Source organism: Frieseomelitta varia, unplaced genomic scaffold (genome assembly GCF_011392965.1).
Source record: "Frieseomelitta varia isolate USP_RPSP 00005682 unplaced genomic scaffold, Fvar_1.2 scaffold_545, whole genome shotgun sequence".
In the NCBI taxonomy this organism is placed as follows: domain Eukaryota; kingdom Metazoa; phylum Arthropoda; class Insecta; order Hymenoptera; family Apidae; genus Frieseomelitta; species Frieseomelitta varia.
The window spans coordinates 301,376-324,379 of NW_025110307.1; the positions used below are offsets into that span (position 1 = coordinate 301,376).

The window sequence follows — 23,004 nt, forward strand, 5'->3', positions numbered from 1 at the left end:
CGAGGATTTCATCTTTGACGACGTTCTCTCGCCCTCCCCACTAGAATTCCTCGTTTCCCTTGAACCGCGATTCCCGGGGTTCGTATTCATCAACGCGGGAATTAAATCTTCGTTTCGACAGATTCCACGGACCGCCAGGGAAGAGCTAGTAGAGAGATGATGCCGATCCCGAAATATTAAACGCAACGGTGCGGTTACAACAAGTATGTGCGTGTAGTTTGCAAAGTAAATAGGTGTAATGTTGCTTTCAAAATAGACGCACGCTTGACCGATGTTCCGGTCACTCTAAAACAGTATTTCAAACAAAATGTAACTATATTTATAGATATATTGTTTTCTATCGGTTAAAATATTATTTGAAATTTAATGGACTTTGCAAGTATATGTTAAATAATTATCTCCATCGTCATTTGTGCAACGAGATGTTTGGTTTGAAGTATTATTTTATATTAATGTAATAATAATATATATTAATAATATAGTATTATAATATAGTATATATATATTATATATATATATATACATATATATATATATATATATATATATATATATTAATATAGTATAGATAATATATATTATAATATATATTAATATAGTTAATTTATAGTATATTTTTTATATAATAATAATATTATAATGTTATAATATATTTTTTATATAATATTAATTATATAATATTAATTTTAATATAATTTTTATATAATATATTATATTATATTATAGTATATTATATATATATTAATATAGTTAAGATAATATATATTATAATATTATAGTATATTATATATAATACAATAATATATTAATATGAATATTATTTTTCGCGTTCCTAATTGTTTATTCTTTATTTTATTTTTATCTTCATTCCTTATTTTACATAAATGTTGTGTCGATGAAGTAATTTTAATATTATGTTTACGTTTCTGTGTAATTTGAATGTTTCTATGTATATATGAATCAAATTACAATACTAATAAATAGTAATAAATACTAGGAAGAATTAGTGAATTATATAAACTATTTGCCTGACGACAAATTCATATCAATGAGCGACTACTCACAATGAGTGTCACTTGAAATCGTACGTCTAAAAATTGTTTAAATTATTATACAAATAATCCATTATGTATATCATATAACTACTATATAAATAACTTTTGTATCACGTCAGTGACAGATTACAATAATACCTACGTCTTCGTGTTAAATTCTTCGCGAGAATAGTTTTATTGTCTCTTAACAAGATAATATCATCTCGCCTTCCACGAAACAGATTCCATTCTCTGCCTTGGTTTTTATAACGATTGTCACATGATAAAACACTTTGTAGAACTATCAGACAATTTTCCTTTTTTCAAACATTCTATTATATGGGCTTTGCGTTAAGTTTTTGGGATTCGTCAGGATGATTCTCTATTCTGTTATTTACATCTTTGCTCTTTTACATATTTTATTTTTATTCTTCTTCGCGGAGAACTCCTCGTCACTAATATACCACGCAATAGCTTTTCTTGCCATTAAAGCCTCGTTTTGGAATTTCTGGATAATGTTCAAACTACTTTTCTTCCACTGGATATCACACGTCCATATTGGACTCATTGCAACTTTATTTTGAATAGTATTATATTTTGTTTTATATAACGACGGCGAAGATCTATACATATATTCAATATAATTTTTTTTTCCATTTTTACATCTTCATTTTCTATTTTTTAGAATCCCATCCTGGGTGAAGCAGAGCTTCTTTAGCCCGATCTCACGATCGAATCATTAGTTCATAGGTTCGCAGGATACAAGGTTTAATGAGAGAATTATAGCACTGGCTTATAGTGCTAGTTGCTTCGAACTTGGAGAGGATGAGTGTGCAGCAGGATCGCTGGAGGACTTTCCTTTAACCCGCTTAATCCCCAAAATAAAACAAAAAGCCATCTCTTCTTCACTGGCTCCAAAATTATCGATTTCAACAGATTTCATTTTGAAATAAAAATAAAAGCGTAACATTTTTGGTAATTTAGCTTTCGTATTGTCGACAAATTTCGAAAAATAAAACTGGAAATGAATTTAACGAACCTTATCCTCGTTTCATATCTTTGTTCGTAGCATTTAAATTCTCGGTGTGTTCACTGTATCAGTTATCAAGAGAGATGACTGTTGTTCCGTAAAAAATCAAGAAGAACCGAAAGGAGAGAAGAAAGAAAGGACTTGTTCCACTGGATCCAGCCAGAAATTTAGACACTGTTGCTCAGCGAAATCGGATTGACGTTCAATCGGAGCTTTCTTCTCTTCTACGAAGACGATAGCACGAAGATTTCCAGGATGCTGTTGAACAGAATGCATGAATTTAAACTGAATGCTCTCATTTAGGCAGTGTAAGTGTGTTAATTGGTCACAGCTGTAAATGCTCTGACAGTCTGAACCGTGAACGATACAATTATACAAATTCGGATACTCGATCTCGCATGAATGAAGTACAATTTAATTTCCCACTTTTCGAGCGAAATTCGAGTTATTACAAGGAGATTACAGATGTTTGTATTTGAGAGAAAAATGATGCGCAAGAATGTTCTAGTTTATAAGTATTGAACACAGTTCAAACTTGATGAAATAAACAATGACTCGAAAAAATATATTAATAATAGATTTTACTTGTGCAACTGAAATTTAGAAGTTCGATCTCTGTAAAAATAAAAAAAAGAACAAACAAATTTATATACTCTATATGTATAATACGAATATTCTAAAATATGAAAATATAAGAAATGAAATAATAATTATTTTTTGAAGTTTCCTAAAGATTATTCAAAATTCGAATTTTTTCATAAAATGTCTCAATGCTCTTGAAATGAGGACGAATATTCGTAAATATCATAATAAGTAAATTACTTATTATGATATTTGAAGCGTGATATAAATCTCAATTTAAATCCTATTTCTTTAACAGTATAAAATTATGTAAAAAAATTTGTGCAAAAATTCATTCAATAATAATATTTTTCACTTTTATTCATTAAAATGAATAGCTCAGTTTTTATGTCCTAAGACATAAACAATAAAAACAATAAGAGAATAATTAAAACATCAAAATCAATAAAATTTGTATTTATTCCCATACAACTCTTCCTTAATGTTGAGTATTTACAACTTTATACAATTTATATACAGTATGAATAATACATCATAATATAACACATATAACAATCTTCTTAAAATTAACAATTTAGAGAACCATGAATTAAAAAATACCATTAATTTATTGAACAATAATAATTTATCCATATTAGGTGCCGTAATTCTAGCCATGTAATTATTAGCATAGCATTTTTATTAATAACATTAACATTTAAGAATTTCTTTTCATATTATTAATTTTAAGAATTTTTTTTTTTTTATAATATTAACATTTTAATTTATCAAATATGTATATATCTATGTATACATGTATATTTACATTTATTTACAAAATTGAAATAATTATTTCATTTATAATACAATAAAATCGCACTTATGTATCTTACAATGTACAGCATAGTATCTATATAAATGACAAAGAAATTTATGCATAGAAACAAATACACCCAAAGGAACAAAAGTTATTTTATTCATCAGTCAGCTTCTTTTACCGATCTACAGACGTGGACAAAAATATTCGCATACTCCAATTATCCATACTTTAAACTGTTTAAACTTCGCAAAACAAAATCGTGCAACAAGTCTCAAGAGGAAGAGAAAACTTCAATCGTCAAGATTATGGTAGATTTAGTAATGAAAAAAATTAACGTCGGTCTCGTTTCAAAGTGGAGAGTCACAGCACACTTTGAAACGAGAGCAACTGGATTGTCACACGACTACTTTTTATAGAGTTATAACAGTTTAAAGTACAGACAATTTCTCGTTGAGCGTGCAAGCACTTTCGCCCACCTCTGTATATGGACCGCTTATTTTGAAAGTGGCGTGAGTCCATTTTTTGAGGAAATTCAGAGAACGAAAGATTTACATTACATATGCTTTACGTAAACTGTGGCGATTACGCACAATTGCACAATCGACGCAAAGACAAATGTCGAAACAAAAAGAAACTGAACTTACATCACTTTCAAGGTAAAACGGCCCATATTTTATTCTTCGGATTCGTCGCGTCCTGACTGCCAAGGCTGTCGTAAACTTAATCTTCACAGAAGATAGCTAGCTCGGAGGAAATCCCCCGATCTTTGTCTAACAGTTTTCTGAAGCCCGACACTTGCACTAAACCGAGAGTTTAAATCACAAAGAGAGTGAAATCAATTAGCACACATAAAACCTCTTGTTCGACTAATAGCCATTGTTTCACAAATTCAAAATTGGTCGTGTTGTCCCGAAGTTGTCCCAGACACACGTAGAGTGGTCGATTTGAGAGTGGTTTCAGTGTATTTTGTGTTTTCGGAGCAACTACGTATGTCCATGGACCACTTAAATGGGATGGCGCTTAAATAACTCCACTTGTTTTTAGAGGCATAAATAAACTTTGTTAATAAAAATTATTCAGTTCATATGGGGGCCATGATATGGCAGTAACAACTTTTCTGCAGGTGGAAGGATTTCGAAGATTTCAAGGTCGCCTTTTAAATGGAACAATTTATTTTCCCATCCGCTGCTCGGTGTAGTCCGGCATTCTCTGTGAGGGAAAGTATTAACTTATGTATGCTATTAATTTAGGAGATATTTTTATACTTTGAGTACTCCTCTATACGTCTCCTAATTGTGGAAGACGCACGACTCATCGTCCCCCAATTTTCTGGAAGACGATATTATTTACTCAAATAGGAACAACTTTCGTACTTGTTTATGAACATATTGAATTTAAATAATTGAAATTTTAATTTGTAGATAAATATATATATATATTTTATTTGTAACTAAAATATTATATTCACCACTTTGGTGATTAATCTTGGCCAGCGGAACTTCGTTGTAAATGTAATATTTTGTTGAATAAATAAAATATACATATTTATTTATTTACAAATTAAGATCTCGTTGTTTGAGTTCAATGTGTTCGTAGATAAATGCAAAAATCGTTTCTATTTAAGTAAATAATATCGCCTGCCTACGATAAGTTGCACGTCTCCCAGAATTTAAAGACGCAAAGTTGTTAATCTTAATTCTGTAAAATTTATCGTAGGAAATGAGGAAAGACAGAGACAGTCATTCTCTCACTCATACTACTCCCGACTTTTACTCATAGATTTTACAGAATTAAAGTTAAGAGATCTCTTAAATTAACAGTTTATCGACATATATAAATTAATACTTATAAAGAATGTCAAGATGCACCGATTGGATAAAAAAAGTATCATTGCATTTAAGAAAAGCGTGGATGACGTTGAAATCTCCAAAAACTCTCCATCTACAAAAAAATCATTACTGCCATATTATGGCCCCCAAAAGTATTGAGTAAGTTTCACTGACAAAATTCATCCATGTCTCCGGAAAGAACGGAGTTATTTACGTGATCTTATTTGTGATCCACCCTGTATATTGTCAGCAACAAGAATCGTTATGTAACATCTAGAATGTGCTTTATTTGTTTCTTGTCATGTCCGCGCGACATTCAATTAGGTTTACAACGAATCCGATTAATATTCGGACACTAAATATTTAAACTGTTATCATTTTGTAATTTTATAATTCATTTTATTTTCAATTGTGCTTACGTAAACTATTTTTATGTAACAGATGGCAAAAGAAAGATATTTTTCTCCTTGAAAATGCTATAAATCGTCACAGTATGTAAAAACATTGAAAAATTTGTTCCATGACTGAAATTACAATGAATTTGAAGATTGAAGTCTCTCAACGATCTCTTAAAACTTGCTGTTTTTAAAATTTGTCGAATTTTGAATGTCAGATGAAAATGTAATTTTCATGAATGTTTGTCATTTAAACCTAACATTCAAAATTCAATAAAATAACTAAAACATATTATACGTCAAGTAATGGGGATTATTGTATTTTCAAATCCATAATATAGATACAGTCATGAGAAAAATTTTCCAACATTTCCACATACTATTTTAGATTACAAAAACGTTCTAGTATAACATATTTTGAACGTAGAAGCTTTAAGCTTTTGAATGAGCTCAAGTTTATTATTGTGCAATTTCTTTTTACAAAATTATAATAACTTCAATATTTAGTGTCCGAATATTTAAATATCCGAATATCAATTGGATTCATTCTGGCTTCAACAGAAAAATTAAATCTTCCAGATATTGCCTCGATCGCGTTAATATTCTTTCTTCTTTCTGTATCAATTGTTTCTGTATTAGTTAATCGTTTCGAAGCGAATTTATTTTCAATCAGCCAAGCTTATAATATTTAATCAGCGAATAGTGTATGTGAGTGGGCAAGATTTACGACTTCACAAGGGAAAGTTTCCTTTTACAGGCAACCCGGAAATGAAAATTCGAATGACATGTAAATAAGTATTGAATAATGAACTGAATTATTTACACGGAAGACCGAACGTTATTCTGTTTGCAATGTCAGGATGGATACATGATAATTGTTAACGTAATCTGGAGTATTAAGGCTAGGAACAAATCGATCCCTCTTATCGTCAAGTCATTCGCAGCACCGGTACCAACATTGCAGTACGATTGTTCGCAGCAGGTGGTGCAAGCGGACAGTTTCGTACGTTCGCCGATCACTATACATCCGGGTTCACATTTACTAGTGCACTTCCTCTCCATTGACCATGTCTGAGGGCTAGAGGTCGAATCTTCCGTGCTGGTAGTGTAAGAAAATCGCTTTACCTGGAAAAGGGAGGACAAGCATGAAAGAAGTATTATTAATTTTGATGATTTCATGAGGAAGGATTCCAACTGCGGAGTAATTCCCTTCGTTTAAATAATCAGCGATGTTTTATTAATTGTTTATCATAATTTAAATAATTATTCAAGACTGTACTTTCATACTTGAATTCCTTTTTAATAAAAGGATTCTACTTGTTTGCAATATTCGTATTCGTATATGTACATATTGTATATTCATGTAATATATCATGTTTTCCTCATTTGAGAAATTTTCTGTTTTAATTGAAATTATTGACAGAATATAAATGAAAGTGAGAATAAAAATTTGATTGCTCTTATCGAAAGATGTTTTAGGATTATAATGACAAATTTTTGTATAAAGTCTTAAATACGAGTTAAGTAAAAGTAACTGAATAATATCAATTATGATATTTATATAATATAGATTTTTCAAATGAAATCTCCATTGATTTGATCTTTTTTTAATTTCATTTTTGTAATTTAATAATAAAAATAGGCAGAAAAGTATGCAGTTTATTTCTAAAGATAACATTCGAAGAAATTTAAAAATAAAATAATATATAAAATGTAATACTTGTTAAAATTTCCTACTATCAAAGTTCAATTTTAATAACACACACAATTATTTCACTTTGTGTAACTAAAAAGTATTTAAACTCCTTTATTTTTTATTCCATGTAATATCTCATATTTGAATTTATAATTTGACTGTATAATTTATCTAAATATCAACGTAACATATTTTCAGTTAAGAAAATGCAAAAAATACCATGGAAATATTTTCCAACGTGGTTCGTATTATTTCTAGAGATACAATCCACTCTTTGTTTATTTTCAGTTGATATTAATTTCAAGTTTGATAAAATTTTTACTGCCATGTTTGTCCTTCTGAAATCTACGTGCATGGTATATACATCGTACATATATTTCTATGGAATGTGTACGAATTTCTCTGATTATTATTCAACTAAATTAATTGATTATTTTCATATACCTACTATCATTTGTATATATAAGATATTTATCAATATATGAAAGTAAAATTAATTTTTACTTTCTATTTTTCTTTTTTTATCAAAATAAATTAATTGATTGTCATAGTTCAATATATCACCATAAATCAGAACTGAAGTCAGTATAATTATTTTATAGTTAGTATAGAAATTTTTCAATATTAATATAAATTTAAAATACATGCATATTGAAAACGTTACAAAAGAAATTTTATTTCTATCGTTTACTTTTCTTTCCTTTTTATCAAATTAAACTATAATAATATAGTCCATAATTTTGTTACAATTTCATGAAATTCCATATCGTAAAAGATATTATAACAATATCGTTGTATCATGCTATAAATTATAATATTATGCAGAATTACGTTGCGTACGAAATGAAACTTTGTCTCTATCTTTATTAGACTTCTGCTGATAACTAATATCACTTCTAGACGGCTAGTACGTCCTGTTTGCTCTAACAACATGGGAGAAGCAAAATATCAAACATTTGTTGAAGCACGCGTGTGCCCTGCATACAATCAACAAGCGTGCTGTTATCATTTGTCATTACCATACAGGTCCTTTTGTCGCCGGTGCATTTGTGTCCGAAAGCAGTAGAATTTACCGTGAGATTGGCACATTTCTCTCCATCTTCCATCGTTTCGCATTGATAACACCATAAATCGTTTATTCGTTCCGATGCAGCGTGAGTTCGATGCTCCTTAGATGACAATTGCCCTGATCATCGAACACAATCAACCGGTAAATACACATTGGCTAATAAAAATCGCGATTTATTTCGGATTTAGAAGATTTAGAAGGTTTAGAAGAGCATAATATTGTACAAACGCAACGACGAAAAATTTAAGTTGTTATAAGTTTGCAAAGAAACAGAAATTTATACAACAAACCGCTTTGCCTCGTTTTAAAACGTAAAGTTTCTACTTTGACAGTCGTGAATTCTTCAAAGACGTTTCTACATCACGTAGATACTTTTATTCTTGAAAATTATAAAAATTCAAACGTCCCTAATAACATTGGAAAATCTTTCTGGATTCTGGTTCATGGTTCTCGAAAATTTGGAACGACTGAAACTTGCTGTACGATTGTCTTCACCATTTTATTGATCTTTGAACATTGAAGTTAAACGGCGACAATTTCTTGAATAAGTAAATATGATAGTGATAAATAAATAAATAAATTGCTCACTCTAAATGAAATATTACTACTGAAATTCTTTTCATACTATACAGGATAATGTTCGTTTATTCAAGTTCAATAGTTCGAAAATAAATTAAAGTCAAAATAGATTTTATTGTGTATGTCATTTACGTATGTATTATTTAAAAAGATATGCATTCTGAAATGAAAAAAGAAAAAAATCAACACATTCATGACGTTTATAGAAATACAATCAATCATAATTCACGATCAAATTCAAATATAACTTATTAAACATCTCACAAAACAAAAATCACCTACAATTAGCATGTACAATAATCACACGATACATATAACAAATAATAACACCTAAAAGTACTTATAGAGGCTTTATGTAACGATTATATATTATATGTAATTTTTAACTTGTGAAGGTTTAAAAAAAGACAGATTCCCAGAACATGTGCTACGTTATATTCTTATACTTTTACAATAAATGGTCCTGGAGGTCAAAACACATGCATTAAAGACTGCAAGTAACTGAGCCAGTGACATCCTGTAACATAAATCCAATGACCGCATGCGTTGCTACATTGTGCAGATTAAAAATTTATGAAAGCACGAAATTTGACTTATATGTGGAAGCAAACTTCGAAGTCCAAATCAAGTGAAACACATGCTAAACACTGGACAAGTACATCATTTAAGTTACAAAGGCCAGAGGAACCGGTGATTTCGAGTTACCGAGATTCGAATTACCGAAGTTCGACTGTATAAAATATACAAAAACCCCAGTCACCGTGCGTTCAATCAACGTTAAACGTTTGAAGAATGTTAAAGAAAAAAAAAAGAAAAAAAAAACAATCGTACGTACAATTCTCTCAACACATAGATGCAGTATAAAGGATTAAGTCGGTCGAACAAGGACGAGTATAGTACGAGCAGAGTGCAACACTTACCATCGACTTTGGCGACCGAGGCAAGGATCAGAAAACACATGACAATGGTACATGTACCATGGACCATGTTGATCAAGAACACCGCATCAGGTTCGAGAGTTAAATCGTTGGCCTTTGTTACTCGTGCACTGGCCCCGTCCTGCTGTATCGTCGCGAGCGTGACACGGGACGATTCGTCGTTGTTGAACAGCCATATTGAGACAGCTGACGTCTGCGCTCGGCGAAACGTAGGTACCACCTGTTCTAGAAACCTCGAAACCCGAGGAAAATCAATATCCATGGCAGCCGGAAGGTCCTGTTCGTTCAGCGGGAACGTTTGACGTCAAAGTTTCTGCGCATCCGCGTTATTTCCAGGAAACAGAAAATTCACCGTCACAGAATCGATGATTCGCCGGCACCACAACTAAATTCGACTTGCGAGAATCGCGTGGACGTATGGCAAATAAAATTTGCGAACCACCGCACTTCATCGATAAACGCGATCGATTTCAAAGGCATCGATCAGCTTTATGCCAATCGAATATTGAAGGTAACTTTGCTTCTGTAAATTGGTACAGTGCCTGCCCGGTCCGTGGATATTGAACTAGCAACTTTCAATGTCTTGTGTGCTTTTTTAATAAAATGGAAACGCTTCAAATTAAGTTTTATCGATTATCAAAATATTAAACACAGGTACATTCTGAAATATTTACTATTAACCCTCATCCGTCAATTCGACACATTTTTCTTGTATAAAGTGTGTAAAAAACATAATGTAAAATTGAATAGAATCTATATCTGAATGGTTATACGAAATTGAATAGAAATTTAATCCATTTACTATTAATAAAAGAATTCGGCAAATTTAACAACTTATCTTTTCATCGTAGACATTGATTTTTTTACAACTGTGTCAATTTGACCACCAAGGGAAAACTTAGGGGCAGAGGATAGTCAACTCCAGTTCATTGAAAACCCTGTTTTCGTATAAAAAATAAAAAGTGTTGCAGGTTTTGACTATTAAAAACAATTGTGCAAATTTTCATAAATTAAAAATAAAATTAATGCACAAGTTAATGCAGAAATGGAAGAAACATCTAAATCAGATGAATCTAAGAAAACAGTAGAATATTAAAAATTGTGATCCTATCTCAATGGTCAGGGAATGTAATAATGATTTACAATAGCTCAAGGAATTATTTGGACACGTGTGCAAACCTTTCTGTAAATTTTACAAGTCCAAAATAAATCTGCAAATATACGTAGAAATTATGAAATAGTACTTAGTACATATATTTGGCAGGAATCATAAAAAATGTTAAAACAATCAATTGTTCATTACGTAAAAATATAATGTTTAGTGAATGTTAATATCTTATTATACATACACAATTTTCATTATACTTATTATAGAACTCACATCTTATATCAAAATTTACTATATTAAATACACCTATTTTCTATCAATTTTTCATAATACAATTTTATTTATGTATAAATAAAATGATTGAATTTTTTTGCGTAATAAGAAAATAATAGACAATGAAGTGAACGTACCTTTATAAAATATAAAACTTTCTACGTATTTGTTTATAGAACCTGAACTCATGAAAATAAATGCTTAAAGTGAGCAAACTATCTATGATCGTTAACGGCTGTACCCTGTAATATGCCACACACATATGCGTTAAAAGTGGTCAAATAAATACAATGGAATTTTATACCTCAAATCTTTCAACGGTTTTCAACATTTCCAAATACTTGTGTTCAATCGAAAACTCTGTCAGGAATGTACAACTATCTCCTCAATCAAATACTAATTGCTATTTTAATATCATAAAAATACTGCAGATATTAAATTTTCACTGTAAAACAAATACCAAAAATTCTCTCTGATCTTCAATCACGACGACTCCTGTATTTATAAGCTACAAATTGAAACTTGCATTTCTTACTGATATGCCTCAGAGTTCCATCAGAAAATGAATTTAATTCCATTCCATGCCGTCCTAGCAGGGTTAACAATCCCATAATCTCTGCTTATCCCACTTCAAACATACCCTGGCAAAATTCAAATTAGTCGTGGAGCGAGTGGTCCGACGTTTTTAAAATCGAATAGACCGCAAACATGATCAGCAATACGGAGGATTATTTCCAATTGTCTGCAACGCTGTTGAAACCACTGTTTTCGCGGTTTCATTAACCCTTTGTGCTGGAATGACGTGCTACGCGCATCGAAAGACTCTTGTCTTACAATTAGAATTAGAATTGAAGTAGCTTGCCGATTGAGATTGTTTTTCAAAAAAATACCGTATAGTAAGCAACACATCACACGTTACAGCCTTCATAAAGATGCGTATATTTATTGCAAATCTTTGCTCAATTTCAAATGTATCTAATTATAATCCAGGCAAAACTCAGTGTTATTTAACGTACGTTGAAGCGTATGGTAATCGTCATACACAACGACTAAGGCCTTAGTTATGCAGGAAATTTGTCAACTGTTAATCCTTCAGAGACGACGTCTGTACACCGACTCTCATACGACATTTCCCAGATGTTATTTCAACATTATTAAATTTCATAACTATATGCAGAGTGTCTCACTCGATTTTGACATCTTGATTACGTCGCTGAAATTATTCGTTGCTGAAATATATGTCAGATCAAAGTTGAATGGTTTCGAGGAGGAGATATTTTAATATTAATTTTTTCGTGAGTAGAAAAATTTGTATAGCTGTCGATTTTGCTTCTTTTATTTTAAATGAAATGTATCAATCGATGGAGTTCGACACTTTCTATAAGGAAAGAAACTTACGTACGTCGAAGAATTATTGTTTGGTAGACATTTCAATTTTAATTTTGTATAAAATAATATCGTACGAAAGACGATACTCGAGCAATGTTTAATTATTCTCCTCTCTTATATAATATTTCATACGAAATTAAAATTGAAATAACATCTAGACTAATTATTTTTCGACACATACGTACAATCGAATAGTGGCTTTTTCAAATGTAACGAAAATAACAATGTTTAATAAATAAAAAAACTGAATAATATAGTAACATAAAAGATTAGAACAATCTAACAATTAGAGACCATTCACATCACTTGCTGAAAATTGCTTTTCTTTCTGTCCCTGTTTTTTTGTCAATTTGTTTCCCAAAATATGTTATCACACGAAACCCACGATATTCATGTATTCGCATACACATTCGCTGCCACGTGTCGGTTGTTACCAACTGTCATTACAGTTTTCTATAAACACCAAAATGTGTTGCGGTGCATGCACCGACTCCTAACTTTTACGATGCATATTGCAATGTGCGAATCATCATCAAAAGCAACTTGCAAGAATTAAAGATTCTTTGTAGAAAACGTTGTAAGTGTCAAATTTTCACTATATTTTAATACATACATTCTATTTGAAAATAAAAATAATGCATTAAAGTAACATATTTTTGCTTTTCTATTTACGAGTAATCTATGACCAACCAATAAACAAATTAATTTGCAAATTAAAATAAATAGTATCTTCTCTCTTCTACTACCTTCTTTCTGAAAAATCTGATGTTTGGCACTTACGGCGTTTTCTACAAGAAATCTTTAATGTTTCTGTGGATTAACCATCTTTTTGTCCATCTCGTTTTAATTTCTCATTTCTTGTAATCAGCATATCTCCTATTATCGATAATAATGATGCTGGAAAATAAACATAGACATTTGAAGACATGTGTTTCAACGTTTGATATCGCACAGACAGAAAAATCGGTAACACGGTGACAAACTGAAACCTAGAAGTCGATGCATGCATCGCAACATCTGTAAGAAGTTTAACCTACGTGATAGATCTTGTCCTTGGTCAATGCTTCAAAGACTTTCCTACATTTACGAGTTAATATTTTTTCATGGAGGATGTCGAGCTGCATCGATTGATATGTCAAAAAAAATATGCCATTCCATTTTTTAAAAAAAGACAAATTTGACTTTTATGCGACCTTTATACGTCCACCCACAGAAAGCTAATAATATCAGAACATGCCTTTCTTGAAACCGTTTCAAACTTTCACCTGAAATATTTTTCACCACGAACGATAACAGTGACCCTGTAACAAACGAAATTAAAACACATGACTACTTCACAATCAGCATTGAAAGCTACGAAAATTATTGTCAAATCTAATAAAAAGTAATAAAGTAATAAAAGTAATTAAATCTATGAAAATTCATCAAAAATCATCGATCATCAAGTATCGTTCCAGAAGTGTTAAACAAGATAACTGTAGAGCTGATTCAACGTGATTACGAGAAATACAAAAGGCTAGCGATCGACAAGAATACGTCTGTTCTTCGTCCTTGCCAGACGATGGGAATGAATTGGCGATTTCACTGGGAATTTCAAAGGAAGTTAATATTGTAACAGACGCTACAGTTTTGTGTGAAACGTAGCTTTGACGAGGGGGTTGAAAGCCGGCTTGTTCGCACATCTCGCCAAAGAAATCCGATAACTAAAATTGTCTGAAGAAATTGTTTCACACGAACCGCTTCTGTAACGCTATCGGCTATTTAAATCGAAATTATCTAGACCAGACGGTTGCGGTACTCGTTCCCTGTTCGATCAACCCAGGTCTAATTAAAATGATAATCTCATGAACAGAGCTAGAACTAGTCTGCTAAAGAGAGCTAAAAGAATGTGGTATGTCTCGTAATTGAATTGTAGAAATTTATGAAAATTCGTATTTTGTAATTGTTGTGTTATTTCTTTTTTTAAATTAATTTTTAAATAACAACTTATTTTATAAGTGACAGAAATTAAACAACGTTTCATTTGTTCTAATTACAAAAATCAGCTTGACTGATGGAATTAAGAAACGATTAATTTATTTTTTTATAGTTGTTATTTTCTATAATTTACCAAATACGAATATGTCCATATTAAATGGATACAATTTATAGAGATCATAAAAGTAATGAAATAGTTAATTATTCATTTGGTAGATCAAAAAATAGTTGGCAGCATATTCTGATTCATGTAATGGACTTTTATTCTAATATTCTTTTTATATGCTAAGCAATATCTAAGTCAATAATTGAAACTAATCTTTTATCTTTTATAAAAACATTGCCAAATTCTTTTATATCAACCATGTTGATTATAATACGAAATTTGTGTTTTGCATATGGCACGAAATACTTAATACAAACATTTATCTTATGTTTTAATATCAGTCCACGTGTCTATAGCAAATTGTAATTTAATAAATATTTTGAAAAATTACATTTTTATGATGTCGCATGACCCGAACGTAAAGGACCATTGATTTTTGATTGAAATCAAAAATTCCATATCGACCGTTTCACAACAGTTCGCTGCAGTTGCATGTTTTATAGGGGTGAATAGCCGCAGAGAAATCGATTTTAGGTCTACAAGGGACAAGTGTTATTGCTTTCACTTGAACGTTCTGCCTAAGTGTATTATCTGTAGATATATTGATATTATGCTTAGAATTATGAAACGCAAGCTCCTAAGAGAAAACGTGAAACTGCTTTGAAAATTATATCTTTCTTCGTTTGTAAATATGATATAATATAACGTTGTACATGTGTAATTATACTGTAATAAGAAATTTATAAGATAGGTGAATATTTGAAGATTCTCGCGGTTCTGAAATACTTTAATAAACATAATATTGATAAATAACTAATAAGCAATAACAATAATAAAATATCTTCAATATTCTAGAAGTAAATAATATATACTTTATTAAAGTGCACTTTATTTTATTTCTAGAATATTAAACGTGTTTTAATCTCAGTGTCATTTAAAAAGTAACAATGTTAATATCATGTTTGTAGCATTGCAAAATTACAAATTTATTTAATTCGAAATATTACTCTGAAAATTCTGATCGATACGCAGAGTATTAATTCATTTCATATAGTACGTTGCATACAGTAACGTGTTGCATTCAGTGCTCTGCAATTTGTAATTCGACGTAATATAGTAATTGTTTATCGATTGTTACGAGAGCAACGACGGATGACAAGTACTTACAATCTCTTTGTGATACTCATATGTGATGTGACGAAGCAGGTAAATGATTAGTTGTTTCTCTTTATTACACCCAGAGTTGGGCAGAACGTAATCTGATTAATGATTAACGATTATGATTAATGTGGAATCAGGATATTAATCATAATTACTGAAGGAAACTAATCAAGATCATTGTGATCAAAAGTTATGATTAATTTAATAATCATTAATTATAAAATGATTACACTTTTGAGTATAATTGTGTTAGTGATTTACTTCTATCAACAACATTATGTAATGCACACAATCCTACAATTTTATCACCATTTGTTCCAAATAGTTAAAAAATTTTTCATGGCTTCAAAGTCTCATCTGTATAATTGAGTCATTATTGACACAGTCTTCCAAATGACTTGATGAAGATGGACTTTGATGATAAACTTGCCGAATAATCAAAATTCCGAGAGTCTTCATTATGATTCGCGCTCATTCTTATACCATAAATACCTACATATTACATACATACGATTTTTTAATAAAAAGATCTCAAAGAGTTTCAAAGTTACTTAATTCATTTGTAAAGATCTTAATTATATAAAATACAATTAATTTCATGATTGATAATACGAACAAACTTATTATACAATCTAATAATTAAGTATACATTCTGCATAAGCCCACAACGAGAATTGTATAATGTAAAGTTAATAAATTCGAAACTACGTTTGGTATACGTAGATATGTATATGTACTTATGTGATGTAGATTATCCACGTGCCATGTTAGCCATAAAGTATACATAACTTGAAATTAATAAACTTTATACGATATATTCAAGAAATTGTAAATTGTATTACATTTCTACTTTTACACAGCGTTAATTTTTATATATTATTTATATTTATATATTCATATTATATTTATATACTTATGTTATATCACTATTATATAATTTATTATATTATATTATATAATTGTAGAAATGAGTTCGAAACTAATTTCTAAATAATAGTTTAATAATTTCATAAAGAACTGAGAAAGTATCGTAATGTAATACGAACAAAATTGATATGCATACTTGGAAGACAACTATATTTCCAACGAAAAAGATGATATCATTCGACTTAATATTTGTATTCATAATGTGTACAAGAAGAATATAACTCTATATGCAAACCTCATAAAACTAAAACGTTTCATAAAAAAAAATAAGAGTATGTGCAAATACTAAATATTAAAACGAAGAGCACATGCTAAAGTATCTTCAATGATGTGAAAACAAGTTCTTGTGGTTTTTTTTATTCAAGGATTCTGGATTTTAAAAATTGTGTTGACTTAAAATTTCTTTTCTCTCGGTATCTGTAAGATCAAAAAGCACAAATCTTTTTCTTGCAACATCCTGTATAAAAATCTGTGTCTTTTTCAAGGCAATCATGTATATTCCAACCGTAATAAAAGGATTAAACCATCGTATCGTAAATTATGCTTACTCCCAGCCCAGAAAACGGATTTCTATATGCTTGCCCCATTGTTTCAAGGATCAGTAAACTCTCGTCTTCGCATGACAAAAAAACTTTAGAGGGAAATTTGATAATCAATCGAGGAAAAAACTGTTGGACAGAGTGAAGTCTCGTAGAAATAAAATTTCATCAGATTCATTCTTCGTAAATTACGAAATACGGAAACGTTTAATATCATCTACAGAAAATTTGTTCAAGATATAATAAAGTAATGTTTCAACATTCTCTTTTATAAGTTTAATATGTTATTTAAATTTTAATTCCTTAAACAAGAGTAGTAAAGTTAATCATACCGATGGTCAATAAAATTATACTCTAAATTTACGAATGTACAATGTGAAAAAAGAACAATTCAAAGAAATTCTATTAACGTAGGCAAATCCATATGTTTTGAAATAAACAATCGTTCTTCATTTCTTTTCTACTTTGGTTTCTCCAAGCTGCTGTTATTAATTATTCATTATTTGTTACAGTGAAAACGTATGCCGGCTACGATACACAAAACTGGATGAAGGCCATGATTTTACATAGGTATGTACGTACAAAACAGATTATATGTACTACCGACTGTCTCTGCAACTTGAACAAAATATTATTCTTCGACTGTCAGAGTACTCAGAAAGCGATTTGTATCGATTAAAAGTCAAATGATTTTTTCCAAACTGTCGGACAGGTTCTCTACTATGCGATTTACACTTTAACTGATAATGAGTCAGATGATTTCTCTTCTCCTAAACCGATGAAAAATTGAAGAAAATTCCCTCTTTCCATCGGCTTCGAAGCTTTTTAGACTCAGTCAAGGTGGAGACAAATCGCTGACATTGTTTGTCAATTCCTTCTGCGCGTTTTATTTAAATATTTTCGGAAACTTTGCCTGAAAAGATGCCGTATGGATTATGACACGCTATTGAGATGCGTACGGATATAATCAGTTCTAATAAGCCAGTTCTAGAAAAGTTGAGGAAAATAGACAAATTGAAATTTACAAAAATATTGGTACATCGTTTAGAGAAATTAAAACTGACGCAAGCGATTGACGTTGATGTTCGTGACGTCAGAATTCGGAAGGTCAATGAGTAGGAATGACGGAATCGATTTGCGCCAAAATTTGCAACTCTATTGTCCATTCTCATTACACTCTTAAATGGGGCGCATGAGAATTAATGAAGTGCGAGTCATACTTCTCTGCGAGCCATAACAAACCCAAAGATCTCACCAAACCTATGTCTTGTAATACCTGCATGATTTTACACGCCTCGTGAAGGATTCCAAATTTTCGCAAAGCGATTCGCGAAAAGTACTTTCCACCGATCGAAAGATCTTATGGCCTTCCGAGTGGTACAACGACTATAAGAATTTGACTCGTGTGTTTCGCTGCATATTTTAAACCCATTTCGTATTTTGCTCACTAATTGGTGTTATAATGAGGCTCCGTGTGATCCTAACCGCGATAAACTGATCCCTTTAAGGGGAGCTGCTAGTGATTTAATGCACAATGAACGAACCACAGTACACTTTCTCAGAGACATCACAGAAACCATATACATGCGCCAGAGTCCTTATTAATGGCCACTGAGAAATCGAAATATGGCTCAATGACGCAATATCAGAGTCACGGGTTTTTTAAAATTACATGCCACAGTATAATCGAAGTCTCTCCGATGTCTACCTCAACGTTTTGACATTAATACCAGTAAAAGTTACAAATTCGAATATTTGCAACCGATCGTGACAAATCCCTTTTATTATATCTGTAAGTGCGTTTACGTTAAACTTCAAACCATCAAGAATAGAGTTCCACAGTACATTAAGAGTTCTGGAAATTCTTTTCCACTTTCGAGACAATCGATATCGCTACTTTACGTTATCTTGTAACGCCGGCGTTTCATTTAATACACAATTACTATACTTACTGTATCCTCCCGATTCGTAGGAAATTCTCATTTGCGTTTGAACCTGTCACGTCTCTTATATATTTCCCGTGTCAATCGAACGGTCGATTAATTCATAGATATCTCCATAACATTCGCGTAACAATTACCAAATGACAATACAGTTGTTGGTGGCTGAGATCAGCAATACTCTTTACCGATCACTCGATATTTGTTAACGATTCATTTTAATCTAACAATAACTCGAATTTATCCCTAAAGTAGATACATTCGGCAGGAGAGCCTTTCCAGGAGAGGAAATTGATAAAGGAATAATAGATAATGTGATGCCTTGGACATGATAGCGAGTGCCGCCTGATAATCTTCCGCGCTAAATTACTCATGGATCGCTTCATGTCCAAAGTTCCCGCAACTAAATACATTATGCGATACTGAACCTCTTCAAATTCGTCTATTAACGGAACACTCTCCGTTGAACTCCTGAAAGGAGTCGATTACGGTGGTGTTCCTATAACGGTGGCTCGAAAGATTTCGAATCCTTTCAAGGCTGTGTTCCTCTATCAGTTCGCGAAAATTGTTTTCAGTCTCGAAACTGACATTTTTGAACACAAATCAAAGAATAAATGAAATAAATTTCGACTCACCGGTCGATGATAGGAGATTGTTGAATGTATCGCTTCGAACATCTTAAAAATTGATGGCTAAACGGAAAAATAGTCTTGACTCCGTAGTTCTCCCTCACTGGAACAAGTCAGGATCACTCCAGGATCTTTCATCTTGGTTCTCAACTTTTTCTTCTTCTCTGGAATATCGGTTTCGTCCGTGAACGGCGTCTGTCTCACTTAAATGATAAAAACGAATAGAATTTAAATGATAAAATATTACTAGTAGTAATGATGTAATAAAACAAACATCTGTTAAATTTCAATTAATAATAAATGAATTGACAAGTTTATATAGGTTATAAGTTATAAACTTTCACTAAACTTAATTTGAAAATTTTACGTCGACTGAGACAGTAAGATGCTTCGTAATTTGTAAATTTTCGTATTTGTAAACTTTCATTTTTGACAATGAAGAAACCGTACCAATACATATGCAGTATAAAATTTCTCGAATAACATTAATTTAACTGCGCAAGACGGACTGACTATACGTCTGTCACGTTAGAAAATATAGATACATACATGTATGACCAAACGGCAATATTAACAGGCGTCGCTGATTTCCTCGCTTCTTGGTTTCACTTAATTTTCATGCCGCTGCAAGAGGCTCGAACGTTCAACGTTTTCGCTCGTTTTGGGTAATTGAATTAAAACAAGATCATCGGTGTTTACAACGAAGCAACACGTGAGACCGCCAAAAGTACTTTCCATTCCTTCGCTTAACTCGCATCGGTCGTCCGTGGATCCAACGGAAGGCGTTTAAATGTTGGAGAATGCGGAACGCTGATTGGTCACCGGGCTCCAGGTCGATGGTGGAGGGGGACGCCGGGTCGCGACAAGCCTAGCAGTACCACTTCGACTGTGAACGCGGTAAGAATTGGTTCGTTTACATTGAAACAGAGTCCCTTCGTTCGAATTCGAATCGTCGCGACCACAGTCGATCGTTTTTTTTCAAACGCTAACAACGTAATTGGCTAACGGTGCGCGATCAACAACCGCAAGTCCGAGTCGGTTGGTCAACAGTTGCCAAATTGTGGGTGATAATTGTGATTGTAGGTGACATTAAGTGAGATACGCAAACAGGTACACTTTATTCGTGCGGCATAAGAAACGAATCACGGAGGTCGTTGCACGTAACATCCAACGAGGGACGGAGCAATTCACGCGAGCACGAATCTATGTCTACGATTGTGTAGCACTCTTCTCGACCACTTGTCACCAACCGCCGCTATTGTCTTTTGGGCAAAGATCGAGCCGGCGACTTCGTTGCTTTCATTGTTTTCTCGGTGAGTGTTAATTTTTACCTGCACGGTTTTATAATAGCGTCGATAGCACCGGATTATTTGATATGTGATCTTTTGCAACTCCGATTGAGGTCTGACGCGAACATTATTAAAAATTTAAATATCCCGCCACTGGCAAGGAAAACACAATAGAGGGTGACAGTTATAGCGAACTTCCGTTTGTTTATATTTTGATTTATTTCAATTCGCCATTTCTTTAATTGTGAAGATATACATTTTATAAAGATACATTTCTTTTTTATTTTTACAACCGTTTCTTTATTTATTAATGTTATTATAATGATACACCTACTGATAATTAATATTAAGTATGTATTATTTTGATTTAAATAAATTAATTTTTAATATTTTTATCGAAATGAACGAATGACTGAAAGAAATGTCATTTAGTGAGTAAGGAAATAGATAGATGATTAATTAACTAATTTAAAACGGTTTACTTATTGAAAATAATACTACTAGAGCAAATCAGTCGTTAACATGTTATATTACAAATGGTTGTTAAGTAAGAATCTATCGATTCTTATTTTGTCATTCATTTAAAGAAATTTATTTAAACAAAATTATTTAGATAAAAATAATAATATGCAAATAATTAGCTCAATTTAAATGTCACTATTTAATATTTTACATTATGCTATAAATTAAAGGTAGTTAATTGAAAACTATTTTCAATTAATTATCGCATGTTAAAATCTTGATGCAAAAATTTATTTTACATTGTGTTGTACCGTCTTATTTATTTATTTTTGATACGTGATTGGTTTAATCGAATTAAATAAATTCTTAATCAAACGATAGTGAAATGAAGATTAAATTCAAAATAAAATTGAATGAAATAAAATATGATTAAATTGAAATAAATGCAATTAAATTATTCCATTCTGTATTTGTCTATTACGTCTTGAGAGTAATAATTTTTTTCTCGTGAATTTTACTATTTATAGCATTAAATTTGGATGTATGTTCATAATTTTATAAAGCGTTATACATAAAACTTTTCATTTATTTAATTCCACCTACAACGTATATACAATTTTAGAAATTTTTCTATAATTTTATCTATTAATTTTCTCAATTAATTGAAAATATTTTTTAATATTATCCATGACATTCAATATTTATAAATATAATTAGAAACTAAAGAATAATAACTTTTTCTAGCTTTAATTAATTCTTCTTTAAAGTTAAACAAATACTTATAACTTTGGAAATATTGAAGAACTTCTCCAAACTTTCTCTTTGAATAATGATAGTATTAGAGGAAAGTTAACAATTGTTGTCAATATTTCGAAATATAATCTTTGACATTACGACCATCAATAATCTAATAATAAATAGATTCTTATCCTAAATTTATACCCATATTAACTTAAAATAAACATTATAATTTACATATTTTTTAATCCTCACACAATCCTTGAATTTTTATATTTCAAGTTCGCTCTCAAAATAAAATTTTAAGAAACATAAAATCGAAATAAGAAATTACATACAGCTATAGAACCGTTTTTATCCGAAAATATTTATTATGCTTAAAAACTTTATTACTTAATATCATTGAAAGAACGTAGCAAGGTTCTACTCTAAATATCCAAATTACTATAAACTAAAAACATTCTTCAACATTCTAATTTTAAATGAACTTGCCCTGTGCAATTTCCGCCACAGTG

General features: G+C 31.1%; 2 protein-coding genes across 3 annotated transcripts in view; one reads left to right on the top strand and one right to left on the bottom strand.

The window, feature by feature from the left end:
- Positions 1-5,860: 5,860 nt before the first annotated feature.
- LOC122533702 lies at positions 5,861-10,225 on the bottom strand. The gene is made up of 3 exons (XM_043663686.1): positions 9,934-10,225; positions 8,385-8,551; positions 5,861-6,794 (listed from the first exon to the last, which is right to left on the bottom strand). The coding sequence occupies exons 1-3, from the start codon at positions 10,211-10,213 to the stop codon at positions 6,525-6,527; spliced, it is 717 nt and encodes a 238-aa protein (XP_043519621.1). The 5' UTR covers positions 10,214-10,225; the 3' UTR covers positions 5,861-6,524.
- A 10,634-nt stretch (positions 10,226-20,859) lies between these two features.
- LOC122533701 overlaps positions 20,860-23,004 on the top strand; it is an 82,816-nt gene continuing 80,671 nt past the window's right edge. For both annotated transcript variants that reach the window (XM_043663684.1, XM_043663683.1), the window contains exon 1: positions 20,860-21,313. The gene's annotated coding sequence lies outside the window, so the exon portion shown is untranslated. The remainder of the gene's footprint in view (positions 21,314-23,004) is intronic.